The following is a 12,550-nucleotide window of genomic DNA, read 5'->3' as shown; positions in this document are numbered from 1 at the left end:
AGAGCCTTACAGGGTATGGACCTGCCTGCGAAGATAGCAGATATTGTTAAATTAGGAGAACTTGGCATGCAACTTTAACCGCCAAGAAGTCCCTATCTTTTTGCCCTTGTCAGAGGGGTGCCATCGGCCATTCTAGGCTGAGCGTGGCTATGTTCACCTGTTTGGTGAAAGGTTGGACCAGCTTATTTCTGACCCCACAGGGGGCAGAAACAGTTTTCTCCCTCAGAGGGTTAAGCAGCTTTTTTCGTCACCTGATTCAGACACGGTTTTGGTCCTTTCACAACCCCAGGGGAGCTTCAGCAACCTACTCCAGTTGCAGGTTGCCCCAACTAGGACACATCAAGTCTCATCAAGTCTCATATGGAGCCAACCCATTGGGAAGAATGTGATACCAACATCCCCAGATCAAGGGGATTTAGATCCCGAGGATCTTCGGCCTAATAGCGCAAGTGGCGGGCGACACCAGCAGAGTAGGCGGTCGCCTACTCTGACCTCACCATGTTTAGCTCTCCTTCGCGCACAACACATGGGTAATGGAGCTGATATCCTCGGAGTACAAGTTAAACTGTGTCAAACAGCCCCCATAGAGTTGCTTGGGAAACACGGTGCTGTCATCCCTGGGCCGAAAAGCGAAAGAGGTCAGGGTTTCTATTGTGACCTGTTCACGGTCCCCAAAGGAACAGGGCTATCAAGCCCATTCTGGTCCTTAAACTTCGGGACAGATTTGTCAAGATCAGGACGGCCCCAGATGGAGTTTTTTCACTTGGTCATAGCGGCTATAGAACATGGAGGTTTTCTAGCGACATCCAAGACGCATACCTGTACGTCCTCATTGTCTCTCCACATCAGAAAGTTCTACGCCTCGCTATCAGCGGCCTATATTTTCAGTTCGCAGCTCTCCCCTTCGGGCTAGCTACTGCCCCCGGAGTGTCCACAGGGGTCAAGGTGGTCGTCATGGCCATTCTGCACTCCCGGGGCATAGTCGTCTTGCCTTGTTTAGACGACCTTTTTGATCAAGGGCCCCTCATATCGAGCATGCGAGGAGAGCATCAACATCACGCTAGATACTCTTGTGGCTTAAGGTGGTTGGTTAACCTGGAGAGATCATCCCCAGTTCGAAGGAGTTCCTTTTAAAGGATGATCTTCAGCACCTCCCGAGGGTTGGTGATCCTTCCTCAAGACGAGGCCCTAGCTCTTCGGCAAGGAGTCCAGATACTTAGCTAGCCAGTCCCTCATACCTTTCGTCTTTGCACGAGGGTCGTAAAGAAAAGGGTGGGAGCAATCCCAGTTGTCCAACTCCATCCTCACCCCCTGCAGCATGCCCTCTTTCATCATGGGACAAGAACCTGTTCTCATTCGACCAACAGTGCCGGTTGCCCAGGTAGGTCAGACAGGCACTTGGATGGAGGACAGTCAGTTTCCTCGGCTACGGAGCAGTCTTTCTCACCATCGCGAGGGACGGTGGTCGCCACAGGCGGCATGCATCTCAATCAACTTGTTAGAAATTCAAGCAGCCTGGCTGGCTCCGCAACTTTTTTCAGCATCCTCTAGCAGGCCGCCCCGTCCGGATTCAGGCAGACAACGCCACGGCAGTGGCTAACATAAATCACCAGGGAAGCATCCGCAGCAGAGCAGCCAGGTACGAAGTGAGGCACATCCCTCACTAGGCCGAGAGGAATCACTCGGTGATCAGCCGTCCACAGAGAGCTGGGCGGCAGGCTTCCTCAGCCGGCAGGGTCTTGTGTCCAGGGAATGGTCACTTCTCCCCGAGGTCTTTTTCGGTAAGTATCCAGATGTTGGGGATCGCCTGACGTGGAACGGACGGTTTCCTGGGTAGGCGCCAGGGTGGTCGCGTTGGTCGCCTCTGTCCCAGGACCTGCAGGCAAGCGTCGGGAATGCATTGGTTTTGCCATGGAACCAATATTCGCCTCCCATACCTATTTTCCTTGCTGCCGCTATTCCCAAGGATCATCAAGAGGATCAAGGCAGAAGGAGGTTCCAGTGACGCCTCTGGCCCCAGATTGGCCTTGGCGGGCGTAGTACGCAAACCTGGTGCAGCTACTCGCTGACATTCCTTGGCTACTGCCAGGGCGCCCAGACCTACCTTCTCAGGTCCCGAGCTACCACCCGAATCCAGGGGCCCTAGGTTTGACGGCTTAGCCGTTGAATCTTGGTTTCTGGCCCAGGCTGGGTTCGGACGCGATGTAGTCACTACAATAGTGCCCAGAAGCCCGCCTCAGTACATATTTTCCACCACACTTGGAGGATTGTCTCTTCATGGTGTTAGGACCCCGGTCGTTCTCCATTGGGATTCTTTATTCCCAACATTTTGGCGTTTTTCTTTTTTCCCAGTCCGGCATGAACTCGGGGTTAGCTCCAAGTTCCCTTAGGAGAGTAGTGTCTGCCTTATCCGTCCTGTTTCAGCGCAGAATCGCTACCATGGACCTTCAACCAGGGGGTCTCACACTTGGTACCCCTCTATAGGACCCCTCGGGACATCTGGGACCTTAACCTGGTCCTAGGCGTTTACAGGAAACTACATCCAAGCCACTACATTTGGCATCTTTGACATACATCCCCTGGAAGGTGGTGTTCCTCGTGGTGATAACATCAATCAGGTGGGTCCCGGGGCTGGAAGCTCGATCTTGCCGAGCTCCGTTCCTGATATCTCACAAGGAGGTGGTTCTGAGGCCAGCTCCCCCTTTTTTCTGCAGAGGGTTGTTTTCGCATTTCATCTTAATGAGGATATTGCGGTGCCCTCCTTTTTTCCCCGGCACCTGTATACCGGGTGGAAAAGGCTCTGTATGCGTTAGACCTGGGGAGAACTCCCAGGAGGTACTTGTCACGGATGGCATCCTTTCGTCAGACAGATGCGGTTCGTGCTCCCTGAAGGTCTCAGGAAGGGACTTGCTGCCTCAGGAGCGACCATAGCCGGGTGGATTTGCCTGATAATTCAGGAATCCTAATGCACCGGAGGCGCAGCTATGCCAGCAGAGATCAGAGAGCACTCAACTTGAACAGCGGGCGCCTCGTGCGTTTTTGCGGCACCAGGCATCGGCGGAGCAGGTAGGCAAGGCGGCAGCCTGGTTCATCTGGCACACATTCTCCAAACATTACAAATGTCCATACGCTGGCTTCAGCACATGCAGCCTGGGTAAAAAAGATTCTCCAAACAGTGGCGCACCCTTACACCATAGGTGCGTGTAGCTTGGACCGGTGAATTAACTCGCACCCAGGGACTGCTTTGGGGCGTCCCACAGTGCCTGTGTCCCCCAGTGAGGTGAAGGAAAAACAGGGATTTTTGTGATAAACTCACTGTAAAATCCTTTCTCCGAGATGCTCATTGGGGGACACAGCACCCACCCTGTTAGCCAATTGGTTCCTTTTTTGCTTATTAATAGGTATTTGATACCAGGTGGGTTTTCTAGACATGTTACCTACATTGAGGCTGATTTTGTCTTGTAGATCTCCTACTGTTTTTGCAACGAACTGATTCCGCCTGCAATCGAGGCGAGGGGTGTATACTGAGGAGGAGCTAACCTTTTTTTTATCCACTTAGTGTCAGCCTCCTGGCCGCAGTAGCATACATCCACAGTACCTGTGTCCCCCAATGAGCGTCTCGCAGAAAAGGATTTTATGGTGAGTTTATCACAAAAATCCCTGTTTTACTCAGAATTACTACAAAGTTTCAGGGAAACATAATGAGAAATAGGGCCATGGACGAGGTGACTAGTCATGGAGACCATCCATCCATTCATCTAGATGGATGAGCCTTATCTATACACATATAGAGACTGATCTGTCAGTCTGAAGGGACAGGGAGAAGTTCATGGGGACAAGAATCCATGATTTTGTATCCTCTTTGTACTAAAGCAGCTGCGTTTCAGAGTAAAAGTTGCGTATTTGTAATGAAGGAGCTGGTGTCTGGTTCATTCTGCCCACGGTTCAATCAGTGATCACGTGACAGGTTCCCTTTAACTTTACAAGAACAACTTATAGTAATTACTTGAGACTTCATTCTGTTGTGTACGCCAAATGCTCTAATGGCCCCTAATCATTCTAGAGTATTGGCTGATACGTGATTAAGGCCCTGTTCACACAGAATCTCTGCAGTGCCTTTGAAGCTCCCCAACATGACCATAGACTTAAATGACACAAACTGAGTTCAAATAAACTCCTCTTTTAGGACAAATGCATTTTCATTTTCTTAAAACTAACACTGTTAGAATTTGTGTATGAACAGGTTGAAGAGGCAAAACAAGAGTTACAAGAAGTGGTAGAGTTCTTGAAAAATCCTCAGAAATTTACAGTTTTAGGAGGCAAACTCCCCAAAGGTAAGGAGCCTTCCATGATTTACAAATGCACTTATAGTCATAGAAGAAAATGACTAATCCCCTGGTCTTAGCGGCTAAACTTTCCACTTACTCTTATCCTGTAACAGTTGGGTGGGTTTGATAGGGATTGCTTAGAATAGTATTTGATGTATAGACTATGGCGGTGATGAGTCATGCTTGTGGATTACTATTTTTTTTTTTTTTACTGTTCTATTTACTAGGATATAGTAAAAATTTAAATCTTAATAATTAGCTTTTTCTTCTAGGAATCCTTTTGGTCGGACCACCTGGAACTGGGAAGACCCTCCTTGCTCGAGCTGTAGCTGGAGAAGCCGACGTCCCTTTCTATTACGCTTCTGGTTCTGAATTTGATGAGATGTTTGTAGGCGTTGGAGCAAGTCGCATTAGGAATCTATTCCGTACGTACGCTTATAAATAGGTGGAGCAGTGCTGGATTAACGTCTTGTCATATTTTACTTTTTTTTTTTTTTTTTCCCCACCCCACTGCAGCGTGGCATCAGCCACCTAAACTGTGCAGGGAACTGCAGATTAAGCTCCAGTTTCCATTCCCGGGAGACAGTGGGTGGCCAGGAGCACCACTGTGCAATGAAAAAAGTCACATAAGTCGGACTCTTGCATATCACAAACATTTCATACCCTAGTCAGGTCAATCCTTTTTTTTTTTTTTTTTTCAAAATTTTGTAAAGGTCACATCCCAAAAACAAACACTTGCTGCGGCCCTCCCACACTGGAGATGACAAAGTGATATCTGAAATCTTACAAAGTTAGTAGGAGATGCACATTTCACTCCTTGTGCATGGGGTTGTAACGTACGGACATTCCATCATGAATGAACACTAAATGTGCAGTTTTTTTTGTCTAATTACATGGTGGTCATTTTTCTCAGCATCTGCATGAGTTTTCTGAAATGTCATGCATTATTGTAAAACAGAGCTAATTTTCTGTGAAAAGCCATTTTTGCTACATGGAAACATAATGTAAGGAATTCATCTTCTCACTTTATGAATTCAATAAATTATGACCTTCTAGCAAAATGCTTTATAGGCTGCAACTCTCAATATAGCTACTAGATGGATTACGAATAGATACCTAAATTGTAAACCTTTTCCTGACAGCATAACCCAGAATTATGCTTGATTTTTTTTTTTATTTTCTTCATGTGTTCTTCCTTATCTGTCCATTTGGCTCAATGTAACTTATATAACACTAATACTGCGTGTAAAGCATTTTACATTAGTGGATATAAAATTGCAAAGATGTAAAAGTGAGATTTTCAGCTGTAGAATATGAATTCCCCAATATTGGTCGCATTGCTTTTTAATATAGATTTTCAACTATCCGTTTTCTTATATGCAGCATAGAGAAGGATGAGAATTTGTAGTATTATATAGATACATTGTTGCTTTTTGTGGTTGACTTTTTTCCTTTTTCTTTAAAGGGGAAGCAAAGACCAATGCACCATGTGTCATATTTATAGACGAGTTGGATTCCGTGGGTGGAAAAAGGATTGAATCCCCCATGCACCCGTATTCTAGACAGACTATAAACCAATTGCTTGCAGAAATGGATGGGTATGTGTTTGAGTAGTGTCCAAAGTTAAGTAATACTTTATATCATAATGATTTTGAGTTTCTGCTCTTTATTGAAGAATAGCTGTTTCAACATGAAATGTTCTTATTGCTATTTCACTGCAGGAACTGAAAATTCTCTTGCATATGTTTTATCAGGATACACATTAGGCTAGTAACAACTGGGTGTCTCTTAATGCCAGTTAGCTGAAGTGCATTGTGACTTCAGTGTGCTCGAAAAATATGTTCGAGTCCCTAGGCCTGCATGTCTTGCATCTGTTTGACAGCCGCAACACATGCAGGGATTGCCTAACAAGGCAATCCCTGCTTGTGTTGCGGCTGTAATCCCTGCATGTGTTGTGACTGTTGAACAGCCATGAGACATGCAGCCACGGAGACTTGAAACATATTTTACTAGCACGCAGAAGACACTCGGTTAGCACCCAAGCATGCTCAGATAACACCTTATCCAAACACGTTTGCTCATCACTATTATTATTTGTTATTATTTTTTATTTATGTAGCACCATTAATTCCATGGTGCTGTACATGAGAAGGGGGGGTTACATACAAAGTTATAGATATCGTTTAAAGTAAACAAATTCACGATGACAGACTGGTACAGAGGGGAGAGGACCCTGCCCTTGCAGAATTACATTCTACGGGATAATGGGGTAGAGACCGAAGGTCGGGGTTGCAGCAGCTCTGGTGAGGCGGTAGCTCGGGTGGTGGTGAGGCGGCAGAATGATTATTGCAGGCTGTAAGGTTTCTTGAAGAGATGGGTTCTCAGGTTCTGTCTGAAGGATCCAAGGGTGGTGGATAATTGGACGTGTTAAGGCGTGGAATTCTAGAGGATGGGGGATATTCAGGACAAATCTTGGAGGTGGTTGTGTAAGGAACAAATGTGGAGGAGAGTAGGAGGTCTTGGGAGTATCGAAGAGTACGTGAGGGAAGATATTGGGAGGTTAGTTCAGAGATATAGGGAGAGGACAGGTTGTGGATGGCTTTGTAGGTCAGTGTTAGTAGTTTGAACTGGATTCATTGGGGAATTGGGACCCAGTGGAGGGTTTTGCATAGGGGAGAAACTGGGGATTAGTGAGGAGAGAGGTGGATTAGTCGGGCAGCAGAGTTGAGGACAGACTGGAGTGGTGCAAGAGAGTTAGCGGGGAGGCCACAGAGGAGGGTGTTGCAGTAATCAAGGCAGGAGCTGAGGGCATGCATAAGAGTTTTAGTAGATTGAGGGCTGAGGAAGGGACGGATTGGAAATATTTCTCGATCGCCTTTTTGGGGGACACAGGAACCATGGGTGTATGCTGCTGCCACTAAGAGGCTGACACTATGCAGAAAAAAAGTTAGCTCCTCCTCCGCAGTGTACACCCCACCGACAGGAAGTAGGATGTTCAGTTTAGCTTAGTGTCAGTAGGAGGTGGACAGGGGTCTTTCATTAGACCCATATCTACCTCAGTGTGCGTCGTTTCCTTTTAGGTTTTCCGGAGGGATACAGAGTGAATAATCACATCTGTAGTCCCACGAAGACTATGAGTACGGCGTGTACTGCCACCCCGTATCCTCATAGCTCTCCACACGGGCCCAAGAGCCCCCGAACACGGATGTGTGTCAGGCGATCCAGAATGGTCCTGGTCCCCCGTCTCCCACCCACTCGCCCAGCAGAGCCTGTCGGTTTGGAGTAGACGCGGACGTCCTAAGAAAATTCACGGATGTCTTTACTTCACTGGACAATGAGGTACCTCTCCTCAGGTTTCCTCACACAAAAAAAGCGAAGAATCACGGCTCCTTCACTCCCTGTGGCAGTTAGGTACAAGGCCTCCATCCTGGCTTTCCCCCTCCTCTCCCTGCGCCTTTCTTTACTAAGGGCTTCTGCCCTCCCGGCTGCACTTAACTTATTCATCTCTGCAGCAGGGCTTCATGCAGGGATCCATGTCGGGAGCGGTCGGCGCGGCTGTGCAGCGGTGGCTCCGCGCCGCCCCGCGTTCCCCGACGGCCGCCGCAGTTATTCCAGGCCCCGGCTTCAATTTGGGCCTTGTTCGGTGTTGCGGCCACGCCCCCGCCTTCATCCTCGGGCGGGCTTTTTTCCCGCCCGTTTCGGGCCCGCCCACCGCTCTCCCTGAGGCGGTGCATGGCCCCACCCACTCCCCCTAGCCTGCCTACTGTCTTTAGGCTGCGCCATCTTCGGCCTTCTAGCACTGCGGTTGAGTCCGCCTATTCTCCCTTCCTCGGCCCCTCAGTGAAAGCGCGTGCTTTTCTGCACTGCTCCTCTCAGGCTGCCTCAATTTTCTCAGTCCCCCAACCTTTCGGCAAAAGAGGCGATCGTTGTCTTCCAGTGTGAGACCTGGGTAGTTCCTTCACCGGGCAGGTACAGCCTTTCCTGCCCATCTCCGCTCGGCCTAAACAGGTACAGTGCGGAGCATATTCCACTTATAGAAAAATTAAGCTGGGCCTCACTATCGGCAGGCCAGTGATGGCGCATTGAACCCATCTTTCCTATGGAAACTGATGGGAATTGTGCTATAGTGATGCAGTCTCTCATGTAAACAGTGCAGCCATTAGTGTAATAAGTACCCCTAGCCGTACTATCATTAATGGTAATATAGCCGGGCAGTCAGTAGTGTAATGGTGCTCTGGAAACGTGCTCCAGAGCCGTACAGTCGCTAACGTAATTGTTCCTGGGCGTCGTGTAGTCACTGGGGTAATGGTGATCTACAGCCGGTAGTTCTCTAGAGCCGTGCAGCCCTAGGCAATCATAACCCAGTGCCACCGGCCATTCTAGGCTGAGCGTGACCGCATTCGTCAGATGCGACCGATAAACAGCTTGAGCCTGGGCTGAGACCCGAATGGGAGACCAGCCTGCGCTCGCAGGCGGGGTCATACACAAAATTCACTGGCGTAATCTTCTGCCGCTCAGTCTCTAGTGGAATAGTACGTCCAGTATCATAGCACACGAGCCATGCAGTTGATGGTGTATTAGTTACCCCTTGCGGCTGTCTTCTGTGTCACGATCCACTCTACGTCCGCCCACATACATTGGACATGTTCAAACTTGCCATATGGCGTCTGCCTGGTAGAAGTTTTCACTCGCACGTCTTGCCTCCGAGATCTGACTTTGTCTCACGGCTGTTGTGGTTTCTGCTATCGCAGATCCGTACCTCGATTCTCGGCGGAGCAGGACTCGACCATTGCTTCACACATAATGATTCGGGAGCCTTGGCATAGCAAATGCTTCCATATCTCCTGCTCGCAAGCAATCCGGACACTGGCATCACACTGCTCTAAGCAGAATGATGAGCTGTTTCTGTCCCTTCACTACTGCAGTGTTTGGGACGGATTTCCAGCTGGATAAGAAGTCAAATCTGTGTGACCCGGAAATTTTCTGCGGTGGCTCAGTGGATAAAGAAGCTGACCACAACTCGCAGATCCAGTAGTTGGAACCCTGTCGCACAACAGAGAGTAGAGTTTAGTCTCCCTCTGATTCCAGGCCTACTGTTCTACTGTCAAGAGAATTTACTGGTCAGAATATGCTTTAATACAGACTGCGTGGTACGGCTTACCACACGTGAAGCCATTATTCTATCCCAGACCACAACACAGAAGCCGTTATTCTGCCTAATGTCGTCAGGTATCTAGGCCTAGACCGCACCGCAACACAGAGTGGCTGTCTCCTATATCCTACTCTGGGTTCTCTCCACGCTGATTTGTTCACCGGTTACTTAGAGCCATTGGTAGCTATGCTATATCCGCTATCCAGCCTTCAGACGCAACAACTACCAGCTATAGTGGTTGAAATGGCCGTATTACTGTGGAAACATGTCCGAGATTGACTGCTCCAATGGTACTGGTGTTCAGTACCGTATTCAGGTGAGTCACACGCCCTCATATTCAAGTTCCTCGCATCCTATTGCAGCAGTGTTCTATCCTTATCGAGCATTTGGATAGTCTTCTACCAGACATGGTTAGTCAATACACTCAATCTTTCCGGTAATTCAACCGTACCCGAGGTCGAGCGACTATACCGGCCCGGCTCTACTGTCCCATTGGCAGATGAGTCAGGAGCGTCCTCTCTCACGTTCCTCAGGGTCCTTTGCAGCGTCTGCCTAGATCCCGTATAATCACCACTCTAGATGAGGTGACGGCATTTATTACCTCCAGCGGGCTGCAGCTGTGCTTTCAAGTCTTTCATGTGAGTCTAAGACATGTTTCAGCTGCTTATTTCATAGTCTATAACATCTGTGGTCTATTAGCAGTTAAATGTCAAAGGCTACCAGGTCCAAACGGAGGGCATCTCTGTACCACAGGGCGGATCTCAGTATCAACATCTGTAGACTCCACCTTCAGGTAGGTCAGACACTCTCGTGTCAGGTACGGGTGGTCGAGGTTTACTGTAGCATGGTCTGGACCCTAGGGGTGAGTTACTCCACAAGAGTTTTGTCCCACCTTCTGTCCAGTTACAGTACCGTCTGCAGTCTAGCTTTACTGCCCGGTGTGTTACGCCTATCATTAAGGTTTGGCTAATAGTAGTTTATAGGTTCTAGTATGTCCCAAGGGCCTTCGAGCTACCGCATTACCTAAGCTTCTTATTTGTCAGAACTTACCAATGCTTTCTTACATACACCGGATAAAGCCTCCAGCGGATCACAGATGTGACTTTTGGCAGTGACTGGGGCAAGTATCTCACCTCAGACAGGAGTGGGATCTCACTCTGTGCAAGTATCGACCAGGGTAGAAAGCTGCTCCAGTCTTGGATCTAAGGAGTATGGTGATAACATGTTTCTTATTTCAGCCGGAGTTGTATTTTTTTTTCTCTGTGTTCTTCGGGCGCGTGTTGTCTTAGACTTAGGCACGCGGTTCTACACACTGTAATCCTCTCCCTACTCCGGAGGGTCCAGGATGGATTTGGCCGTTTACATCGTCATATGAATTGACCTTCCTTTCATCAGCTTAGTTGTCTTTCTGGGGTCTATTTGGGCTACCTAGTGCCAACTTTCTTTGCAGTTGCCATACTTCATGTTTTGCCGTGGACTTTCCTGGCTCGACTGTTCGTCGTTTTAAGTCTAGCTAGGCTAATTTTTTCTATATTCGCCCTCATCCCTGTATGTGGGGTTTATGTTCCCCTTGATCTCAGTCTGAAGGGGCATCCAGTAGTTTTCAGTCTACCTGCTTAATCGAGCGATCAGTTGTCTCTTCATAGCCAACCAGTGCCTTGCAGCGATGAGATCCAGGTTATCCCCTGGTTCCATTCAGTATGTTTTCAGTCTTTGGTTCTTTAACAGGTTCTCAGGGCCTGCTTTCAGAGCTTGTCATATTCTCATGGAACAGACTTCAGCCGTTTCCAAATAAGGTGGCGCCTCTGTGTATCTTTTTCTCCTGAGCGCTTCACAAATTAGACTACTTCTGCGACTACGAACCCTCCAGTTCCAAGTTCTCTGCTATGGCCTTTCCTCGCCCAGACGTTCTGCTCTCAGGGATACCAACGTCTAATTCACACAGTAGTTAGCAGGATCAACCTTCAAAGCACCTGCCGCTATAGCGTGTCCTGCCTTAGCTTCCTCTAGTGTGGCGAAGTTCTATGGACGCGCGGCCTAGTTTGCTCAGAGAATTCTCTCTGGAGACCGGTCGGTAGATTTGACCGTTCCTACTGTCCAAAAAAAAAAAATTTTTCCTTGCAGGGAGACAGTTTTTTGCCTAATCGTTCCCATCTAAGGATCCAGTTCGCTTTCTGTGCGAAATTATGCCCATCTAGGTCCCTCACCAATTTTCTGTTCCTTCCGTGTAGCGCCAATAGACCAAATTATTAAAGAGATCACCGGAAGGACAAGCGCTCCCCTTCCTCAGTCTCAGGTGCCTCATCCTCTGCATGACGTTTGGAGATTTAGGATTGAGCCCATCCTTGTTTTTTCAGGAAGGAAATTTCTTCTTTCAACATTTACCTTTTGTGAATCGCAGGATTTTTCCTTATTCAATGAAGCTCTTATCCAGTTCCTGATTCTTCAAGGCTTTGGCGATGTCCGCTTTTGCACGAACGGGTTTATTTCCCCGTTTTAGTTGGTATCTTTCTCTTGGAGACTCTCAACCACGCCTGGGGTCTTACAGAGTCTGTAACAGCTGTGGTGCACTTCCTGTGGATCAAGGGTCCACTCTCCGTCATTCTGATTTCCCTTTCTTTCATCCGCCTCAGACTTTCCCTTCATGACGCCCTCTCATCAGGCTACTTGGCCACAGCATCGGTACTTCTCAAGCTCAGGCTTGAAGTGTAGAGTTCCTCGGGCCTTCAGGTTAGACTTCTGTTTGAGGAAACTGGTCGGCATTAGTAGGGTTGCCGGCTCAAGAAGGACTGCGTTCTTTTCAGTACGACGCACTCTGCCCGGGCAGTGTGTGTCCTCCTGACGGTACTCTTGGGGTCTTCGTCGGGCACCTTTGCAGTGCCATGATATGTTCCACACAGGTCCTTAATGTTTTCAAAGCCCATGCCTAGCTTCGGCAAGTACGATCGGGGTAAAAAAAAGACCTCACAGGTGACCTTGCAGGTGACGAAGGTGACTTCCTCATCAGGATGGAGTTATTTTCTGTTCCCTCCCCTTGGGGACTGCTTTGGGATGTCCCATGGTTCCATGT

At 48.4% G+C, this 12,550-nt stretch overlaps 1 protein-coding gene across 1 annotated transcript in view; it reads left to right on the top strand.

Moving 5' to 3' along the window:
- YME1L1 (YME1 like 1 ATPase) overlaps positions 1 to 12,550 on the top strand; it is a 64,769-nt gene that overhangs the window by 28,832 nt on the left and 23,387 nt on the right. Inside the window, exons 9-11 of the mRNA XM_073581742.1 lie at positions 4,244 to 4,334; positions 4,601 to 4,753; positions 5,794 to 5,926. Coding sequence (XP_073437843.1) covers positions 4,244 to 4,334; positions 4,601 to 4,753; positions 5,794 to 5,926 — 377 coding nt within the window. The remainder of the gene's footprint in view (positions 1 to 4,243; positions 4,335 to 4,600; positions 4,754 to 5,793; positions 5,927 to 12,550) is intronic.

Source organism: Dendrobates tinctorius, unplaced genomic scaffold, assembly GCF_039654945.1.
Source record: "Dendrobates tinctorius isolate UK_male_01 unplaced genomic scaffold, ASM3965494v1 ptg000070l, whole genome shotgun sequence".
In the NCBI taxonomy this organism is placed as follows: domain Eukaryota; kingdom Metazoa; phylum Chordata; class Amphibia; order Anura; family Dendrobatidae; genus Dendrobates; species Dendrobates tinctorius.
The sequence above is the reverse complement of the archived record's forward strand: the minus strand, read 5'-3'. Positions and strand labels throughout refer to the sequence as shown.